This window comes from Canis lupus, chromosome 22 (genome assembly GCF_048164855.1).
Source record: "Canis lupus baileyi chromosome 22, mCanLup2.hap1, whole genome shotgun sequence".
NCBI lineage: Eukaryota > Metazoa > Chordata > Mammalia > Carnivora > Canidae > Canis > Canis lupus.
This window is the reverse complement of record NC_132859.1, coordinates 27,971,750-27,987,605: the sequence shown is the minus strand read 5'-3', so window position 1 is coordinate 27,987,605 and position 15,856 is coordinate 27,971,750. Positions and strand designations below refer to the sequence as shown.

Genomic DNA, 15,856 nt, shown 5'->3' with positions numbered 1-15,856 from the left:
AGATGTGTTGTATAAAGTAATTAACTAATCGGAACAATCAGGAGACCGAGAGCAATCTCCAGATGCATCTGTTTGATGCGCAAAATGAAATCTGTCTGTCTTAAAGGAATGTTCTGCAGCGGGATGCAATCTTGTAATAATCCCCTTTCTAATCTATGTCTCAAATAGTTGCCCCAAACTAGAAGACTTGCCTCCCGAACAATGGTCGCACACCACAGTAAGGAATGCTCTGAAGGACTTACTGAAAGATATGAATCAGAGTTCGTTGGCCAAGGAGTGCCCCCTTTCACAGGTACTTAGCATAGCATGTAATAAATAATAAGCCATCGTGGGGAGCCTTGATTTGAGGTTTGATGGGGCCCCATAGTCTAAAGCAACTGGTATCTGAAGCAGGACTGTCAAAATTGCAAAGTGACTTGACCACTGGTGACTTTAAACAGGATGCTTGATTTATTCTGAACAGAGCCTTTACACTTTTTCTCCCTTGGGGAAAAGAATGAAGGAAAAGCAGCTCAGCAGAAGAGTGTGCTAGCTTGTTTTTAGATTCCTTTTCTGAGTGCTCTGAGCATGGAAGCTACATTCTCCTGAGTATCCTTACTTAAGAAAGAGTAAAGGTGGTATAACTTCCAAGAACCTTTGGTGAGGGGGAATGGCAGTGTAAGTATTAATGTAAAACTTTACCATGCTACCTAAATAAAAGTACGGTTTGGGGATATTTTGTTCATTACAAAAAGGGGGAGAAAAAGAGTATTTAGTATAAACAATTATAAAAATAAGAAGTTTCTTCCCTGTAACCAGAGGTTGAGTAGTTCTTTACTGGGATTTTGTCACCAGTTTTGTGGTATTGGTTTACCTTTTTTGTTTTTTTGTTTTTTTGTTTTTTTTTTGGTGGAATCTTTTCCTTTCCTCTGAGATTCCTGTCGTATCATCAGAGATCTTGAAATGAGACAAATATTTATTATTATCGTATTTGATATTTTACAATGAATTTTGGTGAAGCGTAACTAAAACTCTAGGTAGAGACTGCCCTGTTTCTAAATTTAAAACCAAACATCATTTTTGATAATGCTCAGCTGATTTCACATAAAAAAGGATGCTGTGAACCTGCTCTTAATGGGCTGCTTGTGTAGTCACTACGTAATTGTGTTAGAATGCCATCCCTCAGTGTCAAACCCAATGTGAGGTCATCCCATGATACAGTATAATTCAAGTATGATCTAACTAGATTTTTACCCCATTTTGAAGTTCTTCTTTTTTTAAGTTCAAAACGTAATTCTGAATGTTACTCTGTCAGTCACTTGAGCGTAAACCATATGATTCTGCTATAAACATTTCTGCAGTTGAGATATTCTCAGAATGTATTTCTAGTGTGATGCTCGTGAGGGTACTGGTACCTTTAGTAGGGAGCTTGTGGGCTTTTGTGCTACTGTTTTATGGAAACTCCATACATCTCAGGTTACAGTCCCTCAGCTTTACTTTGATATTTGTTGTAGGAATAGAGCAAATGAATTAAGTTTATAGTTAATTATGGCTTTCTGTATTCTTTTAAGATTAACTGTAGCCATAGAAAAAATATTTTCTATATTGCAAGTATCAGTTTCTTAGAATGCAGGGCAAACTCTTTTTGTTATTTTAGCTTATTTCCTTCTATCTTCCTTCTCTCACCCTTGGAGTAGAGAGGATGTGAATTTATAACCATCGAATAAAAGTAATTTAAATTAATTAAACACAGTTAAATCAATAGGATGATATAATGAAGCAGGTGACTCTTACATCTGGGACTTTGGGTTTTGCAGACAACTCCAGATAATATGTCACTTTGTTACTAGCGTTTGAAAATTTGAAATGTCCTAGAAATAAACTTTTTTTTAACTCCGAGTTAAAATATGCATAAACACCTCGTACAGGAATGCCATGTATCTACACGGTGCTAAATGTCCCATTGATATTGGAAGTAAATTCAGGCAAAGATTTAAGGCATTTTACTGTGAGCTGGAGAAGATGATGCTAGTTTGAGTATTTGCTGATAGAAGCAGTGAGAATTAATTGTTAAATGACCTCAACATTCAGCCAGTAAACTCTACCTCACTATAGCTTATAAATATAATTGTGAGTTTACTTAATGTTATCATGGGAAATGAATTGAATACAGACAATTATAACATTAAACAGAATGACAAAATGAAATTCGGGGCTTGGTTTTAGAGTCCTACATTGGTGAGTTTCTATAGAGAGTCCTTTGGAGGAACGTGCATCTGTGTGTTAGCTGGAGATCTTGCCGTAATCATTGAGTGGCGAAACTAGGCTATAACTTCAACATCAGTTGTAATTACAGTTGTCCTTCTTTAAAAATATCTTTTAAAAAAAATGGGTAGTTTACCAGCGGCAACAAATATTTGAAATTAATTTAATGTTTAATATTATGAAAAAATACAACCTCTTCCTTTAAATGAGTGAGTTATTTTATACTCCACTGTGTCATCTTTTATTTCTTTCTCTAGAATGAGTCCATGAATCTTGATACTCCATTCAGAATGTTTTAATAATGAACTATTTTCCATTTGCTTCTTTATTTTCTTTTCTGTCATAAGTTATTAGTTAAAGAAGAGAAATCCAGGCTCTGTAAGGCCTAATCCCAAAATATATGCGAAGCTTGGCAGAACTACTCTTTCTTTCCCCTGTGGTTGAGAGATAGTGATGAAGATGGCTTTGTGAAAAGGCCTAGCAAAAAAATATTGCCTCAGTCTTATACAAAATGGAACCAGCATCAAGAAATGCTAAGTGTTAACCCCTATTTACCCCTCTATGGGATTTTGATTTATTTACTTGAGAAAATTGAGCATACAATCTAGCATACACATTTTGCTGTACTTTAAAAATTATGTTTAATATGATAAAATACCTCAGTAGCAAGTGTAGCTGTAGGATCCCTCATGGTTTGGCTGAGCAGAAAGTCCACCCTACAGACCCTGCTCAGCTCCCTTTACAGAGGTAGAGGCTAGGAGGGAATACCAGTGAGAATCCAGCAGGAATTCACCTGGGGTATCTGACAAGCTCTGCCTTAGTGCTCTTTGGAGGATTGCCCCACACTTGCTAGGCAGATGTCTTTGGAATCTTAGAACTAGGTGTTATCCTACCCAGATTCCTCCTTGGACAAATGAAGGAGCCAGTGGCCCTAGAGTTTGTCAAACTGCTGGTTAGTGACTGACCCAAAAGTCCTTTCCGAATGATAAATTTTAGAGTGTGTTAATTTTAAAACGAATGGCTTATGTTGTCTTGCCGTAATGTCTGATAATATTTGCAAGGTTTTCTCCAGATGAGAAACTCTTCTTATAAGAGTGCATGTGGTTTGATTTATAACTATGCCTTTATTTGTTACTGCTTTGCTAAATCATGAATCTGCCCAAATAGATTGACATCCATCTATTAAGTTTTTGTACCACGTGTTTATTTTTGTAAAAACCTGTCAAGACACAAACACTTAGCTCCTTATGGATCTGAAGTTGGTCACTTTGTTACTCTCCCTTTTTTCAGTGGATGTGGTTGGATAAGGTGGGCGTTGTATTTTGAACTGCAAGTAAGGAAGAGAGAATAAATCAGGCTTGGGGACAAGAAAGCCTGTGGTCATGAGAACATTGAGAGTATGGATTCAGGAGGTAAAAGGGTAGTTAAATAAACATTTTGATTTATAATAAGGCATTTCATTTTCATTTTAGTTTTCCCTGAAGTTTTAGAAATTTAACTTAAGAACTGGATAAATATATATACACTCAGTATAAGGATAGATTCATTTTGTTAAAACTACCATAAGTAAAAGGTCAGTTATTACTTCTTTCAGCCTAATATGTTTCTTCTAAAAATGTTCAGGTCATATATTCCTGAGAAATTTTAATCTGATATGTACATTTTTCCCCACCCCTTCTCTATCATACAGGCGCACGTGCACACACTCACACGCTCACGCATCATAACTCTCACATTATTAAGGCAGTGGGTCACTTTCTACTTCTATTTAAGCTCTAAGCTCAAGTCCTACATGAAGTGAGTGGGGATTGTCATTTTTATTTTCAAGTGGCAAAATATACATAAGATATATTTAGGTTTGAACGTTCCATTTAGAAGTCATATTGAGTAGCATCGTTTTTCCTTTTCCTTGACAGCATCTAAGGATCTAATATATGTCAGATTTTTTTATTAGGTATTGGCAAAATAGGTAAACCATCCTGCCCGCCCTCCTGATGCTTACCATTTAATAATACTGATTATATGAAACTTGACAGTCATTGCCATAAACATTAAATGAACCTCTGTGGTCAGTTGATTTCCAGTCTATGTGATGCATACCATCAGAGCAACAGTTTAAAAATTCCCTATCAGGGGGATCCCTGGGTGGCTCAGCAATTTAATGCCTGCCTTCGGCCCAGGGTGTGATCCTGGAGTCCCAGGTTTGAGTCCCACATCAGGCTCCCGGCATGGAGCCTGCTTCTCCCCCTGTCTATCTCTGACTCTCTGTCTCTATGTCTCTCATGAATAAATAAGTAAAATCTTTAAAAAAAAATTCCCTATCAGTTATGCTATGTGTATTTTAAACTGCACTTTGCATTATTGTTTTATAATTTTTAGACTAAAATGACATTTCTGAAAAATTTTAAATAAACATTAGTAATCACTTGTCTTAAGAATATCTGACATCAATATTCATATTTTGTACTTCATGTGAGAGTCTAACCCTATGAAATTTATTCACATATTCACATACTTATTCAAAAATATGTATTGACAGTCTGCTGTGTGACGGGCATCCTATTTCTTATGTAGTAATAAGAATGATATGCTTTCATATTTGAAATAGTAATAATTTTTATTTACTTTGATGTATCATGAGCAAGTCTGTCACCCTAAGCAGTATATAGTTTGTATCCCATTCTCAGTTGAGGAAATCTGAGACATAGAGTGTTTAAATGAGTACTAATAGTCACACATCTGGTAAAGCAGAGGGATGAGAATTCATACCCAGAGCCTGTGAACTTAATCCAGTATCCTCCTTGGTCACATATAGATGGGCTTTTTTTTTTTTTTTTTAAGGCTTTCTCAAATTAATTTGATGTATTTTATAAAATACTTCCATCTCCCTGAAATATTGGTAACTACTTAAGTTTTCCAATTGTGTTTATTCTCACTGCTGAAATTTTTCTTTAGCATATGAGATTTGATTCTTTTGTTTGTACACTGACTTGTGTTATTAAAAGTATAGTTGTTTCTTGCCCCTAGTTTAGAAGTGAGAGGGTAGTTCAGACCACAGGGACTGACTTCTGGGATAACTTGGTATTTGAGAGGTTCCAGAAAGTTTGAGTTTAGCAGTTCTATGACAGTTCCTTTCTTGCCCATCCTGATACATCCTTCTGGATCAGTAAGTATAACTAAGCTACTAGCCTTTTGATTTGAGTCTCAGGGCAGTGTTAGGCATTTACATTGGAAACATTGGGCAGTTGAATTTTTTGAATCTATTTGCAAGTAGGGACTTTAGTCAGCCACTGACCTGATATGATGGATGAGGATGTAACTGGCCAGCTCCATTTAAAAATAGAGCATTTCCTGTTTGAGATGTGCTTGTAGGATTTTGTACTTGCCCCTTCCTGATGTAATCCATAAATCTTGTTAAATATGTATCCTTTTTTTAAATTACAAAACTTTTCCCAACCCTTACCCTACTGACCATAAAGGAATCCGAGGTTATGAACATCTGCTTTGCCAGGCACTGATGTTCTTGATACTGATTGGATTTTATTACCATTTTCAGCAATTGTATTCATAGTGAGATCCATAAAGGAAATGGTAAACCAGTCTTATTATATGGTTAGTGTGAATTGCTGATAATTGTTTCTGTCTTCTTTTTTGAACCAGTTAATTCTCTGTCATATTAGTTATCTGCTTTGTGTTAATACTAATATATATAGAATCTACAATAGAAGAATAAAAATGTTCTCCAAATTTTGCAAGTTTTCCTTTTTGAATCTCATATATCAGGCTCGTTTTTAGCTGATTTAGATATATAAGGATTTTACTGTTAGCTTGAAGTTCGCTCTCTGTAACCTTTCAGATATATTAATCAAAAAAGCCAAACTTAATAAAGCATCTAACTTAAAATGGATTGATCTCAAATATTTTATAGCTACTATCTTTTCACAATAGTAAAACATAAAAGAGTTTAAGCCATGCCAATTTAGAGAGTGCTTAACAATGTGTAAGTACTCCATTTTCACTTAATAGATTTTTACCTGTGCTTTGTTTTAGATCTGAACAGGTTTCCTTTGACCTCAAAATCACTAATGCAAGGAAAATTACCATATCATGAGAGCATTTCCCCTATTTTTTTCCGACTTGCAGAATAATAAATACTGCCAAGGTTTAGAAGTAGACAAGGCCTGGAGAAAGCCTACCAAATGCTATTTTCTAATTGTTTTTTTAAAAAGTTAACCAAATCATGCTAATCAATCTGATTTTCTTGCTAAAATAGAGCTAGTTTTAGAGTGCTTTTTGAGTGTCTTTTTTGCACAATTACTACTTAAATTTCTAGTTGGGCTCTATCTGGATTTGCTTTTTAAACCTGCTTTATTTCATGTCAGATTTGGCCAAACACATTCGTAAACAAATAAACAAAAGACCTTAAATTCATAATAATCAAAACAAACAGATACACGCACCCATTTTTTTTTTCCTGTTTCATTGGAAACTGCTTGATCATAACGTGCTCCGAGTATAAAAAACATAAGAGAGCCTTTAACATAACAGGAGAGAGCCTCAGCCCGGCTCTGCAGCTCATTGCCAATTGAAGTAAGGAACGCTCTGGCTGTTGGGACTTTTAAATCTAGACTTAAAAGTTATTTGTTCTGTTTAGCATTTTTAAAATGATTCTATTAGGAATTGTATGTGCTTCAGTTTTAATTTTAACTCATAATGATTGTAAAGCACCCTGGGATGCTTGCATGAAGGGCGCTTCAGAAATGTAAGATTGTATTGTGTTCTAATATGCAGTATTATTATGGGGTGCTCGAGTTTCATCGTGGACAATTCATAAGGTTGCAGAATTCCTCATTGTAGAGAAGGTAGCTGACTTCCTTCAATAGTTTTTTTTTCTTTCATTTTTACACTAAAACTTTATCCTTTTTAGCCATCATCTTTTTCTTTCTTCTTGAAAAATATTATCTTTTATTGCAATATTTTCCCATAAAAATGCTAACCTAATTTAGTTTACTCAAAGGGATTAAAGATGCAAACCAGATGATAGATTGAAAGTGAAGAAAAGATTAACACTTTGTTAGCACTATTTGAGATCTCATTCTTAGCCAAATGAGAAAGAAGAGAGAGGACTTCGTCATTGGGTACCACTGATTCTCCTAGGTTTGTTCTTTCTATTGTCAATCCAGTATTTGTTCCCAGGCAGTTAAAAACTGTGGAGCTACCTGAAACAAGTATTAACTTGATGAGCCGTCACAATAGGATTTCCAGAGAGGTATTGAAACTCCTGGGTTATGTTGACATAGGACAGAGCTTGATTTCGTTTTCTTTTTATTTCTTAATGGAACTATTTCTCAAAGTGATATATTTCTTCAACTTCATTCTGTCACTTTTATGTGAGTCTTTGTATGTCCTTGCTTTTTGCTGTCGCTTTAATGAGTGAGCTTGTAGCATTCATTACCTAGGAGTCAAGAATGTGAGCTCTGTCATCACCAGCTGTGTCAGCTCTGGGAAGTGACTCTCCATGCCTCAATTCCCTTATCTATAAAGTAGGAAGAGAATAGTACTGATTTTTCAGGATTGTTATGAGAATTATGTGAATTAATACGTGTTAAATATATAGAACAGTTCTTAATTGTTAAAGTGTACCATAACTTTGGCTGTTTTTCTGCAACAATGGGGATTGAGAGGTTGAAATTTCACTTGGGAGGTGCTGCATAGTTTAAGAAACTGCTGCTCTATAAAAGATTTTAATTACCTTTTTTGGAAACAACCAAGAACTTCTCGTGTGTAGAAAAATCAAAGGACTGTGTTATGGTCCATTCTCATCGGTGAAGACCACTTTTAGCATCATCCTTTGAATCCTTATAAAGTTCCTATGAATTTTAAGATGGAAGTGGGGGAAGGCTAAACTTTGCACTTTAAATGCTCATTTGTAAGTTTAGTAAATAAGGTACTCTTAGATTAGACAATGTCCAGAGAGGATAAAGATGCCTAAGGAGACTGTCAACTGGGTGGGAGTTTGTCTGGTGTCCTTTTCTTGAACTCCTCTCATCCTTACTTCCTGCACTCAGGGCTCCATCCTGTCTTTGTGGATTCATCATAGTACTTTCCATACTATTCTGAGATTATGTGCAGACTCACTGGGCTCGATTTGCATTGTGATTAACTGTCACAAAGGGCCTAAGTCTGATTCATCACTGCAGTTGTGAATCTTGGCACACAGTAGGATCTCAGGAATATTCATGGAGCTGTCATAGCCTCATGGGATTAATTTCATGAACCAATAAACTACATCAGAAGTTTTTTTAGTAGTATTTTATAGATACTCTGGTCTGTAGTATTCCACTGTACAAAATATTTTTCTTATTTTACTTAATTCTGAATTTTCAATTAATATAACCAAGAGCAATTACTTCTGAATTTTTCTCTAAGTAACTTGTTATCCTAGGCTGTCCCGTCTTTTTGCTTATGTTGTGATAGTCTCGGATATATGTAAAAATCTATATGTTTGTAAGCAGAACAGTGGTCTTAGAGGTGAGGTACAAGGGACCCAGAGATGGAAAAAATGCTGTGAAAGACCTAATTACATGTCACTGTTAAGCACAATCTTTTGAAATATATTTATATGCATGTTTAAAATTTTTCTTCTGTAATCTAATGTATATTTCAGCACAGCTAATACTTTTCATCTTGGCTCAGTTGTGTTATATTTGAGGTCCATGCTTTTTTACTGTTAGTTCCATTTGCCCATTTCTCATATTTAAAAAATAATATAAAGAAAGAAAATTTCAATAGCAGAATTAAATGATTTATATACAAAGATATTGATGCTGCCAACGTAGTAATGTTAACAGTCCCACCCCGTATGGGCTCACAATGTCCATTTTTCAATTGATGTTCTAAAGTCCACATTTGGCATTGCAGACTGTTTAGAGCTATAAACACATAATGTGTAAAAGTCACCTGTATAAAGGCTCCAAATCACCTAAATTTAGGGAGAGCTGCAAGTGTAGATAACTGTTCAGCCATTCCAGAATGGACCTCAGGGACTTGGTTTGTCCACCCTTCTGCATGAGCACCAGCTTAGCCAAGAGCACATACCTCCAGTGATGGACGGGGCTCATTATCTCTTGATGTCCAACCTGTGTAATACATTTTTGTCATTTTACTATAACTCCTAAAGAGATGATTACCAGTTTGTGGCAGTTTCCAAAACTGTGAAGCATTTTCATAATATTGATAAAGATAAGACAGATTAATTTGATTTTTCTGTGACCTAATCCAGATGTGACATTGGTTTATATTTATCAAGTAGATACACGAAGTCTTGGTTAACAGTAATAACTAATAAAACACAGAAATCAAGGACATGATTTAGTCTTTAGCCTCCTGTGAAATCTTGGATCATATCTGAGGAGATCCATGGACCCTGTAATGGGCTTCCAGGACTTTGTGCAGACCTAGAAGTTATAAGTTACTTTTGGGAGTATATGTGGTGAGAACTTCCAAAGGTTTCATGAGATTTCCAAAGAGAGTTTTGTGGTTCATAAAAAGCTGAAAGCTAGACTGTCTTTTCTCCCCAAGTTTCAGGTCATAGCTTAAAATCTTAATAATTTCACATGAGGGAATGCAGAGAAGGAGTATAAAATCTGTAAAGAGTTATGGAACCTAATTCTACTATAATTGACCTTTGAACAGCACAAGGTTAGCAACACTGACCCCCTGCACAGTTGAAAATCCACATACAACTTTTGACTTCTCAAAGAACTTAACAGTCTACTGTTTACCAGAAGCCTTATGGGATAACAAACAATTGATTGACACATATTGTGCACGTTACATATATTCTATACTGTGTTCTTACAATAAAGTAAACTAGAGAAAGTAAAATGTTAAGAAAATCATAAAAGAAAATATATTAGAGTACTGTAAAAACACACACACACACACACACACACACACACAAACCTGCGTATAAATAGACCCATACAGTTCAAACTTAGGTTGTTCAAGGGTCAGCTATATTTACTTTTGAAAAAATGGATTCAAACTACTTCAGTCCCTTTACTCTGTGGCTTAACATTTTTCAAAATGCTTTATTTAGAACCCCTGGAACTGAACACAAATTTGCTATTTTTTTTTTCTGCTATGTCTAAATGCAGATACTAGACATTTCAATCTCCATAAAGGATGGGAGATCTAACTACACAAGGACCATCAGAGGAAAAAATAAACACAAGCATTTCTCAAATTTGCAAGTTGGTACAGAGTGCCTAAAATTTAGAATCTTAGGAAACAATATTTGCTGTAAAATAAGTCCTTTGATTTAGATTAATCTAGTGAAAAACTTCTGAAAACTTTATTTGGAGTGGTATGTTTAATTTAATAATGATGAGCGTATGTTTAATAATCACATTATAAGCAAGACACCACGGTGGTGGGGGGGTAGGAACTTAACCATCCTAAAAATAAAACAGTGATTGGGATATTTGCTGTGAGTACCTGCAAATGGATGATGTGTCTTACAATTCAATCTTAAATCATTGAAGAAGACCCTGTAGGATCTGTTTGGGAATACATGTAGATTTCATAGACTGTCAAAGCTGTTAGAAGGGACCTTGGAGATTATCTAGTTCAATGCCCTGCCTATTGCGCAGATGAACAAACGTAAGCCTCTATGTGCAGTTAATTTGAAAATATTACATGCACCTAGTCATAATACATCTTTTAACAAATATTTTCTAATTTAAGTGCTTTACTAACATATTAGTTAATTCGAATAAGAAGGTTTCAGTGTAGTAAGAAAGATCTAGAATAAGGTACTTCTACAAAAAGAGAGAATCTGGTCAAAAGATAGTATCCTGGCCTTATGTGAAATTACTTCAATAATGTGGAAAAACCATGTGAACTGTGAACCAACATTTCCTTTAAAAATTATGAATTGGATATTTAAATAATTAAATAAAATTTCTGTGCTTTGCAACAATTACATTTTCATCTTTAGGAAATGTAAGAAAAGTAAAACAGGTTTAGATGTGTTCTCTGTGCTTCCTTTTGTATTCTTTTGGAGCTTTGTTCTGAGATTCCATTTTTAACATGATACAAGGGTTATTTTCTGTGAAAATGCTGTTTTCAGGCACTGGGATTGATCAAGATGGCAAGAGCCATAACTATGACAACTGGAGTTTAAGTAAAATTTATAAGTGATTAGTCTCTTCTCAACAAATTGAGATTCTGAATATGCCCCAGTTGTATCTCCCAAGAGAATGGCTTAGAAAGCAATAGAGGATCCAGAGGGAAAGATTTGGGGAACATAAGCTAACATGCACAAACAGAATATTACACTTAGAAATCCTGCCATTTGCTTCTCATAAATTGAAACCCATTTCCCTTCCTTCCCACCCCCAAATACCAGATGGGGGACTACCTGTTAATTTTCAACAAATTCGCTCCATGTCACCATCTCATGTGGTGCCTTTTTTGTAGAGCTTATTTGTAGTATTCAATATCCTTTGGGATTAAAAGAAAACTCCATTTGCTGAGAATCCCTATTAAAATTGTATTTGAACATGAAGTTGATTCCATTTGATCCAAAATTAAAGTTTGACCTTTGAGCTTTTCACACGCATATAAAAAAAAACTGCTGTGAAAATTCAGGCCATCGGCAGACAGGACATGGAGAAAGCAGAGGGACATCAGAGTATATGAAGTTACACTTCTCGAAAAATAAAAATGTAAAAGAATAGAGAGCCAGCAGTTTGACAGATTGTTCAGTAAACGCTCATTTTATTGAAAATTATAAAAAGGTGCTTAATGCCTCTGTGCCATTAATACAATACATAAAAAGGTTACTGTCAAGATTAGTGTTCCAGACCTGAAAATTAACTGTAGGGTTTTATGCATCACTCTGCATCGACTGAGAAGTTAAAGGTTTCTGTATATACATTTTACATATGCGAGCATTTATTTCAGAAAACAATTATTTTAGACTTTATGCCAAAGACATTAGCAGTAATGTGCTTTCATTTAAAACATGGACATAACAGATATATATTACAGACAAGGTAGAAACATGAAAATCGCCTTATAGAATTAAACCTGAGCAAGATTATTTCCCTTGCTGTCTCTAGAGTATTCCAATTTCAAAACATACATTCCTTCCTACAGAAAAAGATATTCAGATTCCTTAGTTGAAATTAATTAGCATTCAGAAACCAGATAGCATGTTTTTGGGTATTCATGAGATCTCTGTTTGAAAAAAATGTTTTTAACTTGTAGAAATGTGTTGCAACACACAGATGGGAAGAAAAAGAAAAAAAAATCTCTTTAGCAAGCACTGTGTGTAAAAGGAATATTACATTTTGCACGCTCCTGATTGCTCTGTGTAAACAGTTTTTGACATCTGTCTTTATAGTTTTCGAGGAGAGGAAGACTTTGTTAAAAGAATCATTTTTATACAGCAGTCACCATTTCAGTCTTGCTTTACCTGTATTATGAAAGCAGATGGTCTGCATGTCTTTTGAATATTTATAACTATCAAAAACAATCTCTTGCTATTCACCCTTAGGCTTATGAGATGTCAGGACTGTTCTGGTTGAAAAAAATCATCCTGGGTGTTTACAGAAAGAGGATTACATTAAGCTGAAATGACTATACATTTTCCAGTTTAATATTTGTCCATCAGCTGTTTAATCGTATTTAGATAATTGTGTAAATAAGATGTTGTAGCCTTTGCCCTCTCTGCTGATGGAGCCTGAAAGCTTTAAGCATGGGTGAGCCACCATTTTGTAGATGCTTTTGCTACCTCCTCCCACCTCAGTTAAACCGTCAGCAAGTCCTCAGTAAGTTTTGATCATGATATCACAGTCCTGTTTAAAAATATATATACACAGTGCACAAAAAGTCAGTATGGAGATCAGATGAAATGCTAGGGAGCTGCTGGCTTCCGGGACAGGCTGTTTAGTTTATTAGAGTATATTGTAATATGCAAATATGGTACAGCACTTCAATTACCCTTTCAAGATGACATGGCTTTCTCTTTATTCTCCATGAGCACGCAGAGCTGGGAGGGTATTTTGGAAAACTTTTGGTATAGTGGGGGTTAACTGTTTTTTGACTGGAAGCTGAGCAATCAGAGATAACAGATTTTGCTGTGGTTGGTTGATTTGGCAGAAAAGCATGAACAGTTTTGGTTTAAATGATTGAATAACCTGATTAGCATTGTTTTGGGGTGGGTTTTTTTGTTGTTGTTAAAGGCACAACAAAGCAATTTTAAGGGTAATCAGATCACTGCCTTTCCCCAGTTGCTAAACCTTTTTTTTTTTTTTTTTCCAGAAGGCCTCACCTCTCCCTAAAACCCCTTCATTGGCTACTAAGATGACCAAGTAGAAAAATAAAATAATCTTCCTTCAGTTTCTAAATGTGTTCTAAATATATACCTACCGCGTATGTTATATTCTAGTAGGGGTTTGAAAGAATATATAATATTTTGAAAAATGATATGACCTCAACCAATTCCTTATGGGGTTTTTTTGTTGTTTTTGTTTTTCACATTTGGAGACCTGCAGTATTTGAGAGCAAAGGTTCAGAATGTTCTAACTATATCTAAGTCGGGCTTTAGAAAAATTCCACCCTTACCTTTTCACAATTAGAAAGGTTATAAATAATGTATTTGGCTGAAAAGGAAGCTCAGCCTGTGGCAGATGGTATCATTCTAGAGTACTGGGGTTTCTGTGAAGATGGCATTCTTTCAGATCGGAACTTCAGCAGACTCTCAGAAAGAACCGAAGCTCTTCATAGGGAGCAGACATGTGCTTTATGGATCTTAGAAAAGCTTACAACTTGGCTCCTAGGATGAGAATATTGTGTCACACTGGGGTTATGAGACCCACAGCCAATTTCTGCCAACTTTCAGATTGCGTTTCCCAACGCTGGAAGCTGTGGCCTATTCATTGGTTGGTGCACTGTGCAGCTTTTGAACTTGGGATCTGAGCTGACTTGAGTTTGGTCAGCCTGATTATTTTATTCCCTGCACACTGACATTCTGCATAGACCGGCCACTGAATAGGAAAACTTGCGATACAAGTTGTGCCTTTTTCAAAGTGCTTTGGAGAGCTTGTATAAATAGACACCGAGAGAGAGAACTGGAATAACATAACCACCGAGCACTGCGACTTCCGAGACATCTGTGTGGATGTATTTTGAAAAACCTGGGAAGGGATCTCTTGCAAATTAATGAACAAAGTTTCTTTAAACTGAGTTCTATCATGACAGCTAAAAATGATGCATTTAAAAGATTCATGTGACAAGCTGCCATTACCTTTGACCTTTTAGGAACCAAAAAAAAAAAAAAAAAGGATTTTCTGGTAGCCTGCAGTAATGGCTAATTTCAGTGACCTTTAATCCTTTGATTGATCACCTAATATGTGCCCAGCCCTGTGGTGGGTCCAGGCCTTTTGGAGATAAGACGCAAGACTCCTAACAGCAAGAAGAGTGCTGGGGAGGTGCTACGTGCCAAGGGACACCAAGTCAGAAAGGCTTTGCAGAAGTGAGGATAACTGAACTGTGTCCTGAAGGATGTGCTGCTGTTAGCCAAAGAGGGGAGAGGGCATGCTTTGAAAATCCAAGTCAAAGAAGTGGTGTATGTCTTCCTGATGCCTGCTCCCAGTAGAGGCCAGCTTCACAAGATACTGCCAGATTGGAAAATGTTGAAACTAATGGTGGAATACTTTTTTCCTTTGGTGTTTCTAGTTATCCCTTGACCCAACTTACAACTTAATTTACTTAGTATACTCTCTGTCCTCCATAAGAAAGTGTATTTGACTTAAAAATATATCACTTGAAAATTCTGATACTCTTCTGTTATTTAAAGCATAGTCTTTTGACTGATCTGAAATGTGATCATATAATAAAAGCCAGTGAGGAGGAGGAGGCAGAGGGTTGTCATAGTAATTAACATCTCTTAAGTCCATACTCGGGTATGTTCCCAGCTCTGTGCTAATTGCATAACATTCATCATTTTATTTATTGTCTATGTAAGTGTAGATACTATCTCTCTTTAGGTCATTATTTTTCTAGTAACTTGCCTAGTGCTTGGCACCTAGTAGGAGTTCAGTCGATATATACCAAAGGAATGAAAGAGACTACCTGAATGAATGGATTCTCAGAACAATCCTATGAAGTGAGTGCTGCCATGATTCCCATTTAGTAAGGGGGATTATGATAGAATGAGAGTCAGTTACCTTGCACTAGGTCATATTGCCAATGTGCTACACATTTTGGACTTGAATGCAGATTTAACTATTCTCTTTCATCAGATGAATATTTAGTATGTGTTTAGTATATGTCAGACATTTGTACTGGAAAAGAATATGGAGCCCCAGAGCTGCATAAACTCACAACTTATTGTAGTCTGTTTAAACCAGAGTCTTTTGATTGACATAAGAATCCCAGGCATCTCTCCTTAAAAACATGGATTTTGGTCTGCCTACGCCCTACATATCCCCATCCTCTAGGAAAAATAATATCCTCCCTCTTGACTTTGTTATTTGTGTTATGCAAATAATAGGTGTTTCTTTATGATTCTCTCGGTTTAAGAATCAGTATTGAATATGAT

At 35.7% G+C, this 15,856-nt stretch overlaps 1 protein-coding gene across 8 annotated transcripts in view; it reads left to right on the top strand.

Annotated features, from left to right (window-relative positions):
• Positions 1-15,856, top strand: part of SATB1 (SATB homeobox 1) — a 101,518-nt gene that overhangs the window by 29,600 nt on the left and 56,062 nt on the right. For all 8 annotated transcript variants that reach the window (XM_072792903.1, XM_072792906.1, XM_072792905.1 and 5 more), the window contains one exon: positions 169-292. In XM_072792903.1, the coding sequence (XP_072649004.1) occupies positions 169-292 (124 nt within the window). The remainder of the gene's footprint in view (positions 1-168; positions 293-15,856) is intronic.